The sequence below is a fragment of the Suncus etruscus genome, chromosome 10, assembly GCF_024139225.1.
Source record: "Suncus etruscus isolate mSunEtr1 chromosome 10, mSunEtr1.pri.cur, whole genome shotgun sequence".
Lineage (NCBI taxonomy): Eukaryota > Metazoa > Chordata > Mammalia > Eulipotyphla > Soricidae > Suncus > Suncus etruscus.
In genome coordinates this window covers 35,511,629-35,528,311 of record NC_064857.1, presented here as the reverse complement: position 1 = coordinate 35,528,311, position 16,683 = coordinate 35,511,629, and the positions used below count along the sequence as shown (strand labels likewise).

At 38.6% G+C, this 16,683-nt stretch overlaps 1 protein-coding gene across 1 annotated transcript in view; it reads right to left on the bottom strand.

Moving 5' to 3' along the window:
- Positions 1-751: 751 nt before the first annotated feature.
- Positions 752-16,683, bottom strand: part of FMO5 (flavin containing dimethylaniline monoxygenase 5) — a 28,349-nt gene continuing 12,417 nt past the window's right edge. The window contains exons 6-9 of the mRNA XM_049782261.1: positions 12,979-13,178; positions 8,861-9,213; positions 4,979-5,051; positions 752-1,445 (exon numbers count right to left, since the gene is read on the bottom strand). Of these exons, the coding sequence (XP_049638218.1) occupies positions 1,100-1,445; positions 4,979-5,051; positions 8,861-9,213; positions 12,979-13,178 (972 nt within the window). The 3' untranslated portion in view covers positions 752-1,099. The remainder of the gene's footprint in view (positions 1,446-4,978; positions 5,052-8,860; positions 9,214-12,978; positions 13,179-16,683) is intronic.

Genomic DNA, 16,683 nt, shown 5'->3' with positions numbered 1-16,683 from the left:
GGTCAAACCCAGGGTTTCACGCATGCAAAGCAAATACTTAGCTTCTAAGTTACCTCCCAGTACTTCAAATATTCATTATTTAAAACCTAACTGGGGGAGAGAATAAGAGAGAAAAAAGAGATATGACGTTTATAGGCCACATTACAACAGTTGGCTGTTACTTATCAGATTCCCCCATGGTCTTGAACCTAATAAGAGAACTAAGAGATAAAAAAAGGTCTGGACAGTTAAAAATCTGTATTTAAAAAATCAAGTTGGATCTCTTGGTAGATGCCATATTATTCAAATAACTCATGAGCGTGGGAAATTGTATGTGCTGTCTTCATTAAAAATATAGCATTGGTTTTGAAAAAAAGAGGGAAATGATCAATTGTCAAGGCATTAGTGAATAGTTTATACAATGAAAATTTTTAAGTGTATATGTATTTTTATTAGCATGTATATATTATAGGTTTATATATTATATGTGTTATAATATATAACATAATTATATATTATATAATGGTTATACCATTATTTCTCCTATCAGCAAATCAATTTTCAGTTACAATGATAGTAAGAAAAGGTTGAGCCCCTAATACAAGAAAACCAAATATTTTTATGGGGGTTAGAGAACGAGGGGAGAGTTTAGGCCATAACTAGAGGTGCTCTAGCTATTTCTGGCTATGTGCTCAGGGATTTCTCCTGGCAGCATATGGAAGACCAAATATGTGATACTAGATCCTTTCAGAAGCTGAGTTACATGGAACATCCCTTCCCCATATAGATAGTGACTCTCTCATATGTGATAAATAATAAATACATATTTGAACCTACCACTTGTCAATAGCTCTGAGAAGGCTAAGAGAGCATCTGAGCCCATAGAGTAGAGATTACTAAAAGGAAATGATGGAGTCAAAGGAAAGGAGGTAATTTGAAAAAGAAAAGAGAGAGATTTCACTACAGGGAAAACAAGAAAGAGGGCCAACACTTTGGAAAGAGAAATAAAAATAGGTTTCTGAGTAATATGAAGCTGATGAGATTTTCAATGCCTTCTGACTCTGTAGGCATCTCTAGATCCTGTTACCCCAGGAAAACCAGAGTAATGGCAATCAGAGAGCTACAAATAGGCCAAAAGTACAGCAAAGAAAATAATGGCCAGCATAAACCTGCCCATTGTGATGACTGAATTTGTAGAAGTACTGCATTCAATTTTTCTTGTCATCATAGGCTTCTTGATCCGTTCATATGTGGTGAGAATAGCTTTTCGGGCTCCAGACCATTTTCCAGGACCTTGCAGACGATAATGCATTGGAGTACAGGGTCCAATAAATAATTCTAATGCTAATTTGGGGTCGGTGAAGGCTAGAGATAGGATGTTGGGCTTGGCACCCACCAACTCAGCAAGATCTTCCATGGTAGTTATATAATCAACCTGGATGGTGTGTCGTTGGGTGCCCACATACCTGAAGCAGAGAAGACAAAGCCACAGATTAGCTTCAATTCAATGAGTCATTCAACTATTCAGTACTTTTTGAGCATGTTATAGTCTCACTGTTAGGCTAGAAACTGTGGAAAATAGGAAAGATAATACATGACTACTCTTCTGAACAGACTAACATTCACAAGGAGATAAACTAGATACATATGAAACAGAGAATAATAATATTTATAGTAGAGTATGTGGCTTTAGGCTGCTAAGTAGACATATAGAAGAGGGTAAATAGAGCTATCATAAGTCCTCTGGGACTTAATAGAAATAAAATATAGGGGCCGGGCGGTGGCGCTGGAGGTAAGGTGCCTGCCTTGCCTGCGCTAGCCTAGGACGGACCGCGGTTCGATCCCCCGGCGTCCCATATGGTCCCCCAAGCCAGGAGCGACTTCTGAGCGCATAGCCAGGAGTAACCCCTGAGCATCAAATGGGTGTGGCCCAAAAACCAAAAAAAAAAAAAAAAAAAAGAAATAAAATATATAAATAAAATGAGAACAAAGAGGAAAGTATTACAAATAAAAGTAAAGGAATAGAACAAGAATGGTTGGAATATGAACAACAATAACAACAAAACTGTAAGCAATGTCTTCAGGAGATTCTAGAAATCAAGAATAGGCTGGAGAGGAGTGGAAGAGATAGCATAGTGGTAGGGCATTTGCCTTGCATGTGGCCAACCCAAGAGACAGTGGTTCTATTCTGGGCATTTCATATGGTCCCCCGAGCCTGCTAGGGGCAATTTCTGAGCTCAGAGCCAGGAGTACCCCTGAGTTCTGTTGGGTGTGACCCCCAAAATTAAAAAAACAAAACAAAACAAAAAAGAGAATAGGCTGGAGAGCTAGTATAGTGGGTAAGATGCTTGACCAGTATGCAGTCAACTTTGTTTGATTCTCTGTACTGCATATGGTCACTTGAGCAATGTCAGGAGCAATCTTTAAGCAATGAGCCAGAAAGAAACCCTGAGTCCCACAGGGAAGGCCAAAAGAGCTAGGAAGCAAAGATAGATTACAGAGAGAAAGGAGTACAAACAAGGATACTTGAGGAGTCTGATGCCACCACAAGTTTTCTCAAGTTCGGGAGTCTTGCTTGTTTGATCAGGGCAGGGGTGAGTTAGTTATACAGCACAGAGCATCTTAGAATCACTGAAATCCTAAAGTAAAAGAATAGTAATTTACCACCATAAGATTCTTCCAAATAGTCAGATGGAATGATTTTACTACATATAGATTTGAAACATCAAAAGGATTTTTTTCTGGGGAGTGGGGAGGAATATGGTCCCTATGATACCTGCCTGGATATAGTGGGATTTAAAAAGATAACAGCATAGGTGGACTTACTAGAGAAATCTAAAAAGCAAGATGAATGTCTAAAGAAACTGTGGTACATATACACAATGGAATATTATGCAGCCATCAGGAAAGATGAAGTTATGAAATTTTCCTATACATGGATGTACATGGAATCTATTATGCTGAGTGAAGTAAGTCAGAGGGTGAGAGACAGACACAGAATAGTCTCACTCATCTATGGTTTTTTTTTTTTTAAATTAAAGACATTACTGTAATAAGGCCCAGAGACAATAGAGTTAAGGGCTGGAAGGGCGAGAAGGACCGTCTCACAATTTGAATCTCACCACAAAGAGTGGTGAACGCTGTTAAGGAAATAACTACACTAACAGCTAGCATGACAATGTTAAAGAATGAGAGAAGTAGAATACCTTTCGTGAATACTGGCAGGGGCGGGGGAGAAGGGGTGCATTGGTGGTGAAAATGTTGCACTGGTGAAGGGGGGTATTCTGTTTATGACTGAAATCCACCTACAAACATGCTTGTAATTATGGTGCTTAAATAAAAATTTATACTTAAAAATTATTTAAAAGCAAGAACAGGAACAAAAAAAAATGATAGACAAATTTGAGGTAGAGCTTGTGAGACACAATTCCAGAGGAACTGACAGATGGTCAAATAGGAATGTTTTGAGATGGAACTGAAATTTGCAAGAGAAGACAAGACAATAAAGGATTTGAGATCTTCTCCTCTGGACCATAGGCTGACCCTATGCTGGTTCAAGAGCTTTGTGGCATTCATGATGGTTGCACAAAAGAGGACTTGCCTGGTAGGATTCTTGCAAGGATTTAATAAATGCATGCATATACTTAGTGTGTGAACAAAGATGACCCTCCATAAAGGTTAACTTATATCCTTGGGGACTGCCCATAACAAGAAGGTGGATTAGACAAAAATGAGGCAAAGGAAAAAGAAGAAAGTGGGAATAGGAGAATTAATGCCAGACAAACAAGGAGTTGAAGCACTCTCAGAAGAAATATTTAAAAATACCAACTCAAGATCTGAGGGAAAGGAGAATAAAATTGGTTAGGGATGATTGATCCTCAAGAACATTTTCAAAAGTAAGCATGAACACTGCACTGTAAAGAAACTTAGAAAGAAGGAAAGTCAAGAAGCATGCACTGTTTTCCCTATATGCTTTAGTTTGCAGAGGTTGGTAGCAAAAGTAAAGAGGAACATAAGAGAATATCTAGAAGGAATAATGGTTCAATAGAAAGCTCTCAGAAAGAGGGGTGTTATGGTTGGTAAAATTTGAAGAAAAATCACCTACCCCTTTAGGCTCAGAATTACTGTACCCCTGACTTTTCCATATATATTTAGAGACTTACCATTAGTATTCTTTTTTTTTTTTTACATGATTTTGTTTTTGAGTGGTGTTTAGGGTTTACCCTTGGCTCTGTGCTTAAGCATTACTCCTGGCAGACTCAGGGGATCATATGGGATGCCAAGGATTAAACCTGGGTTGGTCACATACAAGGCAATCACCCTATTCATTGTGATATTGCTCTGGCCCCCATTAGTATTCAATTAAATACTGAATATATTTAATTGTCCCAACTAAATGTTACCAAGAGATTTTCCCACAGTGCTAAATAAATACTTTCCACCTCACATAGACTGTGATGCTTTCACTAGCTGTGTTCTGAGGGGGTGTCATGTAGGCACAGTGCCCTCTGGCCATACACCCACAGATCTGTGATCACCCATGTATACCTTGCACCAGCTTCATTACAGCATGTTCTCTCTGCCAGCTTTATTAGCATTCAAAGAAATTCTCCCTTAAACTTTTTTTTTCTTTTTGGTTTTTTGGGTCATACCTGGTGGCACTCAGGAGTCACTCCTGGCTTTGCGCTCAGAAGTCACTCCTGGCAAGCTCTGGGGACTATATGGGATGCCAGGATTTGAACTGGGGTCTGTCCTGTGTGGCCTTAGTGCTCTAGCCCCTAAACTGGTTTACTTTACAAGTGATTTGCTTTACCTTGCTTATCTGGTAGGACAATAAATTCTCTTTTTATAAAGCCCTTTCTAGAATTCTTATTTACACCACTTGGTGCTATCTCTTTTTCCTTGAAAGTGTAATCTAAATCCTTTAGCTGAAGGAAGAGAAATACAGTACATGGTTGCTCTCACTAAAAGCTAAGTAAGTACACAACCACTATCTTACCTTTTTGAAAGTTCCTCTTGAACCTTAGCTATTTCTGACATCATTTCACTTTTGGAGGGCAACTTTTTTATCCCTAAAGAGAAAAATAAAAATGTTAAGTATAAAATCAACTCAGCAGGAATAACAATCCTATTAATAGTCACTATGCTGTGGAGATTCAAAGAAGTGCAGTAAAACTTTCTGGGCTTAGAGTGGTTCCATTGGCAACAATGATTTCCTCTACCACAAAAAAATGATAGTAGCATCAATATCTTACTCTGTTTAATTTGTCTTTGAAAGGTATTTTTCCTGTTCTCAGCCAACATCTTCCTCCACACTACAGAACACTTCAATTGCTAAATGAAATACAGGGTGAAGAAATGATGTGTTCTTAAAAAGGTATGTGGAAAAAGAGATAGGAAGGAAAAGGGAGATCTGGTAGAAAAAGGTACCCACACTTGTATAACAACAAAGAAGCCTATGTCACAGGGAGAAGGAGGTAAAGTCTTTTGGAAAACAACGTTCACAAAATCTTTATTTGGACAAATGCAGTCGCCATGTCTGAACCTATCAGCTCCATAGACTCACTCTGCTCTTGAAAAAGATGTAAACCAAGCCATGAAAAATTATGGGTACATTGGCCAAGCAGCAGAAAGCTGGCAATCTCAGGAGTGAGAGATCCAAGTCCCTGCCTTGACAAGGCCATGCCTGTTGCATCCATTACCCATAATCACCACTTTGCCAATGGCTCTGCATCACCACTTCTCTATAGCTCTATACAGAGAGACCAATCTGACCTAAACTCCAGATATGCTGTATTTGAGAAGATATCACCAGGACTTTTTTGGAGTCAGTGCAGGTATCATACCCCCACCATCTCATATTTCTGGATGCATATGACCTAAGCAAATGATTCCTTTATTATGACTAGAATTAAGCCAACTTAATGGTTACTTGTATTTGACTGTTGGTATTTATTTTTCAAGGAATATTGACTGGGGGTAGAGTGGTGGCACAGTGGTAGGGTGTTTGCCTTTCATGCGGCTGACCCAGGACAAACCTTGGTTCTATCCCTGGCGTCCCATATGGTCCCCCAAGCCAGGAGTGATTTTTGAGTGATAGCCAGGAGTAACCCCTGAGTGTCATCGGGTGTGCCCCCCCAAAAAAATAAAGAAATACCGACTGAATAGAATAGAAAGGAATTGAGAAAACATGGAAAACTGAAAGGTTTTTTTTTTTTTTTGATATTTTAAGTGTCATAATGTTATCATAAAGATGTTCATTAGAGGAGAAGAAACTGCAACTGACAATAACTCTGTGGGGCTTATCACATATTAGTAGTGACAGAAACTTTTATGCCATTTGATTTCTCTCTCTTTTAAGGCTTAAATCTACTGTACATTACCTGGTCAAAGAGCCATTCATTCATTTATGTAATTTTTTTTGTTTGTTTTTGGGTAACACCTGGTGGTACTCAGGGATTATTCCTGTTTCTGCATTCAGTGATCATTCCTGGTAGGACATGGGGACCATGTGTAGCGCTGGGAATCAAATCAGGGTTACTGTGTGCAAGGCATTTTCTTCTCTTTTTTCTTTTCTTTTTTAGGGTTACACTTGGCAGTGCTCAAGGGTTACTCCTGGCTCATGCTCAGAAATTACTCCTGGCAGGCTCAGGGACCATATGGGATGCTGGGGATCGAACCCATGTCGGCTGCCTGCAAGGTAAATCCCCTACTTGTTGTGCAATCGCTCTAGCCCCTCTGACCTCATTGTCATCTTTTTCTGTTCTGCTTGACCTTCATAATTTCAAAAGTAGTCTATTCCATTTTGAAATGGTTACCAACTGGCAGAAAAAGAATTGGTCTTTAATGTGAAACTAATAATGTACAGTTCTCAAAGTTTCATTCCTTGGTTCTTGTTCAACTCATTTATGAAATGATACATATGAACAAACTGAATTCTTCTGACATGGCAGATCTCCTCAAATAACTGAAGGGAACTCATATTTCCAATGAATCATCTTTTTGCGCTAGACCTCTTCTGCTCCTTCAGTTGTACTTCTTATAGCACTTTTTCAAACCTTTTATCATTCTGTCTCTCTCCTTTTCAACATGTCCAGCTTCATTTCCCCCATCCTGGTTTTTTAGATACACTTGGCCATACTTAGGGGTCATTCCTGGTAGGACTCAGGAGACAATATATGGTGTTGGGCATTGGACTCAGGTCATACATGTGTAAGCAAAGCACCTTAGCCATTAAACTATCTCTTTGGTCCCTCAGCTTCATTCTTTAAATGGGCCTGACCAGTTTAGAGAACAACTGTAAATTTGAGGACATTATACTTTTTTTTGGTTTTTGGTCACACCCGGCAGCGCTCAGGGGTCACTCCTGGCTCCACGCCCAGAAATCGCTCCTGGCAGGCTTGGGGGACCATATGGGATGCCGGGATTTGAACCACCGAGCTTCTACATGCAAGGCAAATGCCTTACCTCCATGCTATCTCTCCGGCCCCTACATTATACTTTTTAAAAAGTCAAGTATATTTAAGCCTTTGGAAAATGGTATCCTTCCACTGACTCATTAATCTAATATCCAAAACCATTAATTTTTTTTATGTATTCCTAGTTAAAAATAAAAGAGAAAATGTAAGTGTGATAGGAAAAACCTTAGTAATAATTGCATTCTGGACTAGATCATACCAAATCTTAAATTTTGGCAAAATCAAATCATATTCATTTTATTTTCTCTGCTCATAACGGAAGAAGATGAATTTTTTCAAATATATATCAACTATTTAAAATCTAATTCAAAGGATCTCGAACTTCTTTAAATTACTGCCCTTTTTTTAGAAAAAATTTACTAAGTGGCCTTTGGAAATCTATCTTCTTTAAGTCAACAAATAGTAAATGCTCCCATATCACCCTAAACCCTGAACTCAACTACTACCACCTTCCTGGATTGTTCTAATGTCTCCAGGGAAAATATTACCATGCCAATATAGATGAATATATTCTAATTTGGGGTGTACATTGAAATCATCCAAGAATATTTCCTCAAAAATGTCTGCTCTAAGAATGTTTCCTGGCACCAGAAAAAGACCTTGGAGTTTGACAATGAACATGTCTGAAGCCTGTAGTTATTCCCATGACAGTAAACTTCAAGGGTGAAGAATTAGTACAAGGGAATTCCCTTTATAATAATCAGACCTAAATATCAACTAAAAGTTAACAACAATAGAATCAAGAGACTCAAACTGCAGCAAGCTATACATAAAAGAGACCTGTTACACTAGCAGTTCAAGGGGGCAAAGGGTGGGGATATGGGATGCATGTTGGGAACAGGGGTGGAGGGAGGACAACACTGGTGGTAGGGATTGCCCTAATTCACTGTCACTATGTACCTTAAATATAACTGTGAAACACTTGTAATTAACATTGGTCACAATAAAAAGTATTAAAAAAAGTCTGCTTTATAAGAAACTTCCTAAATATCATCACTAGGGATAAGGTCAAATGGTGCCTATTTTAGGAAAATTTACCAAAGTACTTTGGTCGTGTCTTTGATTAGAAATCATTACTTTATATTCACTCAAAAATAAAGTTTGAGGGGCTGGAGTGGTGGTGCAAGCTCATGCTAGCCTAGGACAGACTGCGATTCGATCCCCTTGCGTCCCATATGATCCTCCAAGCCAGAAGTGATTTCTGAGTGCATAGCCAGGAGTAAACCCTGAGCGTCACTGAATGTGGCCCAAAAACTAACCAACTAACTAACTAACTAAAGTTTGACTATTTATGCCATGCACTATTTCAGTTACATATGTTGTATCAATTATTTGAAAGCAAGACCATACGTATAATTAAGCATTTTCACATATAAGTTCATTGAACTTGTATTTTCACTTACCTTTAAATACTTGAGTGGCCCAGCGTCCTTGGAGCTCTGAAATAGGCATAATGGCACCCAAGGGTTGGATCAAGCCTATGATTGCAAGAGTTGGCTTTTCTAGGTTAGGAGGGAAGACATTTTTGTATAGAGATATCTTGTTTTCGACTACTTTGACAGAATCTTCAAGAAATGGAAAGGCAAAGCTATAGCCTGTGGCAAAGACAACGGCATCTATGTCATCCTCTCTGGAGTCATCATCAAAGATGGCAGCCGTTTCTGTGAATTCTTTCACATTTCCTTTCACTTTTACCCTCCCAGAAATGATACGATTTGGCAGGTCATCATTTACTGTTGGATGTTGACTCAGAACTCTGTGAGTGGTGATAAAGATCAAGAGGAGAAGTGAGGTAATAGAAAGAATAAAGAGAGTGTGGGAAGATAGGGAAGAAGGGGCGGGGAAGAGAAAGAAAATGGAGAAAAGAGGGAGGGGGAGAGAGGGGGGTATCCTTGTAAGTAAAATTTTATTTCAATAGAGGCAGTACAACAATGACATTAATTTCCTTCTTTGGAATGGAAATGTTTAACATGCTAGCTTTGCACAGATCAGGAGCTCAGAGAGGAAGCTGAACTTTGATGATGTTGAAAGGGAAGATGTTCAAGTGAAGAAAGGGTCTTATTTCAGCAATTTATCATAGTTACTCATGGAATGGTCATGTTACCAGTGATATGATAAGATCATAGACCAATAGTTTCTATCTACTTATCTAGGAGTCTGACAAAACTAGATGATCTGCATTCTACTGAGCCCCATTTTCAGTTCAGAGATGGAAAAGATAGACATAGATAATAATTCCCCAAGCTCTATAATAAATTATATTTGCATAGTTATGCATGAAGTTTATATACATGAATATATTACGCCCACACAGTGATGAGAAAACTGGAGGCCTAAACATAATGTAATGCCCAACATTACAGAGCCTAGAATTGTAGAATTTATGTCAAAATTATTTTCTGTGTATTTCTTTGGGATCCTCTAAGCCTGTTAAATAGAGTATCTAGAGGTAACATAAAATAAGGGTGCCAAAAATAAGGTGGAGCTACTATCTTTTTAAAAAGCAGAAAGAATCCTTGGATCCAAAATTAACAGGCAACTGTTTTCTTTGAGGAAGGGGAGCCTCACCTTTTAATACTCAGGTGTTACTTCTGGCTTTGCCTTTAGTTATTGCTAGGGGGACCATATGGGATGCTGGGGATTTAAGCCAGGTCAGCCATGTACAAAGCAATCATTCTACCTGCTGTACTATTACTGTGGAGGACTCCTCCCCCAACTGGGCTGAGAATTGTTAACTCATCATTTTTACCTCCACAGCGGGTAGGGAGTTTGTCTTGCACATGGAAAACCCAGGTTCAATCTCCTGCATCTCCACATGGACCCCAAACCTGTGAGGAGTTATTCCTGAGTGAAGCGCCAAGGAGTACACTGAGTACTACCAGTTGTGACCCTATTAAAAAAAAAAAAAAAACCTGTCCCAGTCTCAGAAACATGTTTATGCAATTGTTGTGGGCTTATTCTATTTGTTTATGCTTGATTCTAATCCGTAGGCACAGTTTATTTCTGTTCTCTGTTTCATGATTTCATCTTCTCTCCTATATTTCTCCTTTTCACTGACAACAGAACTAGCCACATAGTTTCTAACCCACGGAACTCTGAGCTTTGTATCTGATCACCAAGCCTTCTCCCTTTCTCCCTTTAACATCTTTAGACTAGTTTTTTTTTTCTTCCACTTTTTGGGCCACACCTGGTGATGCTCAACTGTTACTTCTGGCTCTGTGCTCAGAAATCACTCCTGGCTTGGGGGACCATATGGGATGCCAGGGAATCAAACCTCGGTCTGTCCTAGGTTAATGTGTGCAAGGCAAACACCCCACTGTTCAAGCCACTGCTCCGGCCCCTTTAGACTAGTTTGTTGATTCTCTCACCTGAACTATTGCAATTGTTCTTAACACCTATTACTCTATCCTTCTTTGATCTAGCTTCAATATTTTTTGTGAGTGACCATTCTAAAATCTATTTATATCATTTATTTTAAATTGTTATTTAATTTACTTGCTTATATTTCTTCAATAGCTCTAGACTATCTGCACTTAAAGTTTTTTTCAATATAAGCATATGATTTTTATGTTCCTGTCTAATGAGCCAGTTTGCTGATCCATCTTGGTCAATAGTCAGGCATTACTCAGAGAATAATGTAGACTTGTTATTCCAAAACCATAATTAGAATGTTACTTCCTTATCCTTCCTATTATCTACTACTACATAAAATTTATAATCATCAAAGATATAGATATTTCTCTGTAGTTTCCAATAAGAGGGTGAAAATTAGGTGAAAGATTGCCAGAGAATATAATATCAAATATCACTTCACTGATTAATTATATATTTTTATTTTTCTCCTTTCCCTCCTCCTTTTCTTCCTCCTCCTCCTTTTAAAAACAGGCTTTATTTGAAGGTACTGAGGAAGGGAAGGGAGAGGGTAAAGAACAGGAGAATAACAAGCTCAGGAGAGAGCATGGATTACTCCAAAGTCCACTGATTAATTTTAAAAGTAAAAGATACTTGTAAGGGAGAAACCCAAGTAGAAACCTCCTTATCAAAGTGATCAAATTTAATATCATGATATGGGATAATATAACATTGTATTATGTTATATTCTTCATATAATCCACAAGAGGAAATATAACCTATGATTTCTGTTGCCAAAAATGTTAGTCCTTTTGCAAAACAATTTGTATTCTTTTTTCAAAAGTTCATGCCAGGAGCAATAGTACAGTAGGCTGGGCACTTGTCTTGCATGCATTCAACCTGGGTTCTATTTTTGGCATCCCATATAGTCTCTTGAGCCCCACCAAAAGTGGTCCCTGAACACAGAACCAGAAGTAAGCCAGATGTGGCAAAAAATAAGTCCATAACAAAAATATAGATTTCAGATAAAAATAGAATAAAGATATATAATAATCTGGACTAGAGAGATAGTATGTACAGCTCTTCCCTTGCACGTGGTCAACCCAAGTTCAATTCCCAGTATCCCAGCTGCTCTCCCAAGTCTACAAGGAATAATTCCTAAGTATAGTCAGGAGTAATCCCTGAGCTCTGTCACGTGTGCTCCCAAAACAGAATACAAGATATATAATAATCCATTGTAATATAATATCTGATAATTTCCTGAATTTTAAGATGAAAAATGTATATTAAATATCACTGAGACAAATTGGGAACTAAGCATATGTAATATTATAGCTAATGGGTTTTATCAATGCTGAATTTCCCAAATGTGATAACTATGTTTATACATGGTAGAATTTTTTTTGTTTGTTTTGTTTTTTTGGGGCCACACCTGGTGTTGCTCAGGGGTTACTCCTGGCTGTCTACTCAGAAATAGCTCCTGGCAGGCACGGGGGACCCTATGGGACACCGGGATTCGAACCAACCACCTTTGGTCCTGGATTGGCTGCTTGCAAGGCAAATGCCACTGTGCTATCTCTCCGGGCCCTACATGGTAGAATTTAATGACTGCATTTTTCTCAAATGGCTCAGAAAAATATCTGATATGTATGCACATGCGTTTTCTATAGTTGTATGGATCTATTTTTAGAGACAGAAAAAATATAGCAAACTACTAAAAAAGGTAATAAGTTAAAGGGTATCCAGATGCTCAATGTTTTGTAGTGAGTTAATCTGAACATTAAGAAAAGGAATTGGATAAAAGTAATTATGGGAATAAAATAGAAATATAATCTTGGATTCTGTGGATTTATTTTGGTTAAAATGTTATTTTTGTTTGGTCCCTCTTATTGTGTAGGCTACTCCTAATGCTCTTCAGGGACTGGGAGTCATATGTAGCAGTGCTGGAGGCGGAGGAGAGGTAAAGGATGGGCAGCACATGATGCTGGCATTGAACTCAAACCTGACACAGTCACAGCATATACTCTACAACTTAAGCCCTGTCTCTGGCCCTCTGTGGATTTTCTTACTACATGAGCAGAGCTAGTTCAATAATTGGCTTAGTGAACAGTTCTTATTCTTGTGCTTCAAAATCATTACTAATCCCCTCCTGTGTTGGAAACAGACCTACCTGTGTTTAGGCTTCAGGCCAAACATTGCATGGTCAAACCTTTTGTTCAGCCTTTTTTCCAGTACAGAGTTTGCGACTGAGTCACCAAAAATATTCTTCAGAAAATAAAGAAATCGAGAAGACAGCAACACATCAGTAGGATAGCCATTGTCTCCCACACGATTCAGGATCCAAGACCCTCTCCTAGTGCTAAGAAAAACCTGAGACACAGAAAAAATAGTTTGCCATTTTTTTTTCTTGTTCATTGTCCTTTATTATTATTTTGGGGGTGTTATACCTGGTGGTGCTCGGGGCTGACTCTTGGCTCTATGCTCAGATATTACTCCTTGGTGGGGTTGAAGTGGTAGAGTTCTGGGGATCAAATCTGGATTGGTCATGAGCAAGGCAAAAGTCCTATCTGCCCTGATATTCTTATTTTGTTTTTTCCTACTATCATTCTTGCCCCATTTGGTTCATAGGTCTTCAAAAGCACCCCATTTTTCTCCAGATTAAGCTCAAAACTCACTAATTTGGCCTTACCAGCTGAGCAATAGTATAGTGGGGAAAATGCCTGTCTTGCATGTGGCAGGCCTGGGTTCAATCTCTGGCACTATGTCTAGTTCCCCCAAGTCCTGCCAAAAGTGATCTCTGAGCTTAGAGACAGGAGGAGTAAGCCCTGAGCACTGCTGAGAGTGGCACAAACCATCACTACCACAAAAAAGTTTCATCTTTCAGTTTCTGTACAATTTTCTTTTTATTTCCTACTATCTTTCTTCTAGTACACTAAGCTTTCAATTACATTAGTATGTTCATTGACCCTGAATATGTCTTGCTCTGAGTCAATATTGTATTTCTGTGGAACTTCATTATGCTTCCATAAAAAGCCCCCTATCCTCATAATTCCCCCCCCCCACTTTTTTTTTTAACTTTTAGAGTCTTGTCTCTTCTGGGTAGATACCACTGTCATTTTGTTTGTTTGTTTTTTGGGTCACACCTGGCAGCGCTCAGGGGTTCCTCCTGGTTCTATGCTCAGAAATTGCTCCTGGCAGGGTCGGGGGACCATATGGGATGCTGGGATTCGAACCACTGTCCTTCTGCATGCAAGGCAAATGTGCTACCTCCCTGTAATCTCTCTGGCCCCACCACAGACATTTTTGATGAACAATTTTCCTCTAGAATTCTCTAGCAATTTCATTCAGATTTAGGAGATGGAAAGTTGAAAGCAACAGATTTCGTAATACAAAACCTAGTCGTTTCTTGTCCTTGACACCGGATTACTGCAAAACTAATCATAATCTGTACTGACATAAAAACCTTTTACAGGCATTATCTATCTCTCCAAGTATATTTTCTCCAGGATGGGAGGTATAACACACATGACTTTTAGTTTTCTTATCATATATATCACCAACATGGCCATTTTCATTTATTAAAAACAGGACATGTATAGGCCTGAGTAATAGCACAGTGGGTGGGGTATTTGTCTTGCACACAGCCGACCCGGGACTGACCCGAATTTGATTCCTGGCATCCCAGATGGTTCCCCGCGAGTCTGCCAGGAGCGATTTCTGAGTGCAAAGCCAGGAGTAATCAATCCACTGAATGCTACAGAGTGTAGCCCCAACTTCCTCCCCAAATAGTGATATGTGGGGCTGGAGCGAGAGTAAAGTAGTCAGGGCTTTTTATCTGTGCTGGATTCCTGGCACTCCATATTGTGACCCAAGCACCTCAGAAGTTATTTTAGAGCACAGAGCCAAAAGCAAGCCCTGAATACTGCCAGGTGTGGCCCAAACAAAGAAACAAAAATTGTGATATGTAAAGTTGTGGTATTAGGTTCTTATGTTATTATTTAGATGAATTTAAGACAACAATCTCTTGGAATAAATATTATTTCCATGTTATGGATGAATAGCATGGTGAGGGAGAATAATAGCTTGCCCAAAATCAAACAAGCTAATAAGTGGCTGACTGAATTCAAACTGTGTTATTAAGAAATGTTTCAGACATTGAATAAGCTTGATAAGAGAGCAACAGGAAGTTGGCCAATCTTTCTGTGTCCTTGAAGGCTAAAATGTTCATGTTCAGAATTAATAAAGGTATTTAATTACTGAAAAAGTAATTTTCTATATGCTACATTTCTCTATATTATAGAACTCTTTGGAGATAGTTTCCATAGCTTTAATACAAATACATTATTTTATTTGTGTTTATTTACTTACTTTAGGGCCATACCTGGTGGGGCTCAGGGGTTAGTTAGTTTCTGACTCTGCACTCAGAAATTACTCCTGGCAGAGTTAAGATACTATATGGGATGCTGGGGATCAAAATTGGGTTGGCTGCGTGTAAGGCAAATGCCCTACCTGCTGTACTGTCTCTCTGGCTACTGTTCTATGTTTTCTTTTTTTAATCTTAAATGCTGATTAAAGAAGTTGAAACTTCTACAAAGGATAATCACATACTTCATTCATATTATTTACCAGTTACTTCAGGCACTACTATAACTAAGTGTTTTAAGAAGTTACAGAACAAGTGTATGCACAGGTTTAAGATTAAAAGACATATATAAAAACTTTTATTTTAAGAGAATATGAATAATATAAATGCTCAGTCTCAAAAGTTTTCTTATATATTTCCTATGATAATATATACTTCACAAGAATGAGAATTAAACTATATTATGTAAAGGAATGGTTTTCAGAAAACAATAATGAATATTGTACTTTTTAACTAATTTTTTTTAAAAAGTCTATATCTTGTAAGCAAACAGCATATTAGGATTTAGAATTAAAAATAAGCAAACTTACTTTTTGAAGAAAGTGATGTATATATTTTTTAAAAGGAAGTGATTATTCTCTTTACAAAAAACATTTACCACAAGATTTTATTCTAAACCTTCCATAATAGAGTTGGAGGGATTTTTTTTTGGGGGGGGTTGGAGTTTCTTTTGAAGGGGGCAAAAACTGGCAGTGCTCAGGTTTTCTCTTGGCTTCTCTGTACTTAGAGATCACACTTAGTGCATTTGGGGGTCTATACGGGGTGTTAGGGATTGAATACATGTCAGCCATAGAAGAGACCTGCCTGCTTTATTGCTCACTGTACTATCACTCTGGCCAGGCACAAACTATGTCTCAGAAGAAGAAGAAAATATGAAAAAAAAAAAAAGATGTCAAAATGTGTTCATTGAGTTTGTACAGCCTCTCTCAGCAGTGGACTGAGGCATCTCTATGGTACAAAACGAGATTGGTTGGGCATTTTCTGGGACAGCCACTTCCTTTTAATCACTCAGGCAATCTAAAGTTCCAGAACATACACCAGCTCCCTAAAATGCCCTATCTGACAAGCCAGTGATATTAAAGAAGGCTTCTGCCATGGGTTCCTACCATCAGAGCCACACTCCTTTTCTCCTAAAAGTTAGTCATATTTGTGTCCTTTCTAGTTTCTATCCAATTTCTGAAAATGCTTGTTAAATGACTTCATGAAATAACATGTGGTATCATGTTTGTGGTGACTAAGGGGAACTTTCCTGAAGTGCTATGGAGTATTAGGTAACAAAGTCTGTCTTTTTTTTTGGGGGGGGGGATCACACCCGGCTTCGCCCAGAGGTTACTCCTGGCTCTAGACCCAGAAATCTCTCCGGTCAGGCTCAGTGGACCATATGGGATGCCGGGATTCAAACCACTGTCCTTCTGCATCTAAGGTAAACGCCCTACCGCTGTGCTATCTCTT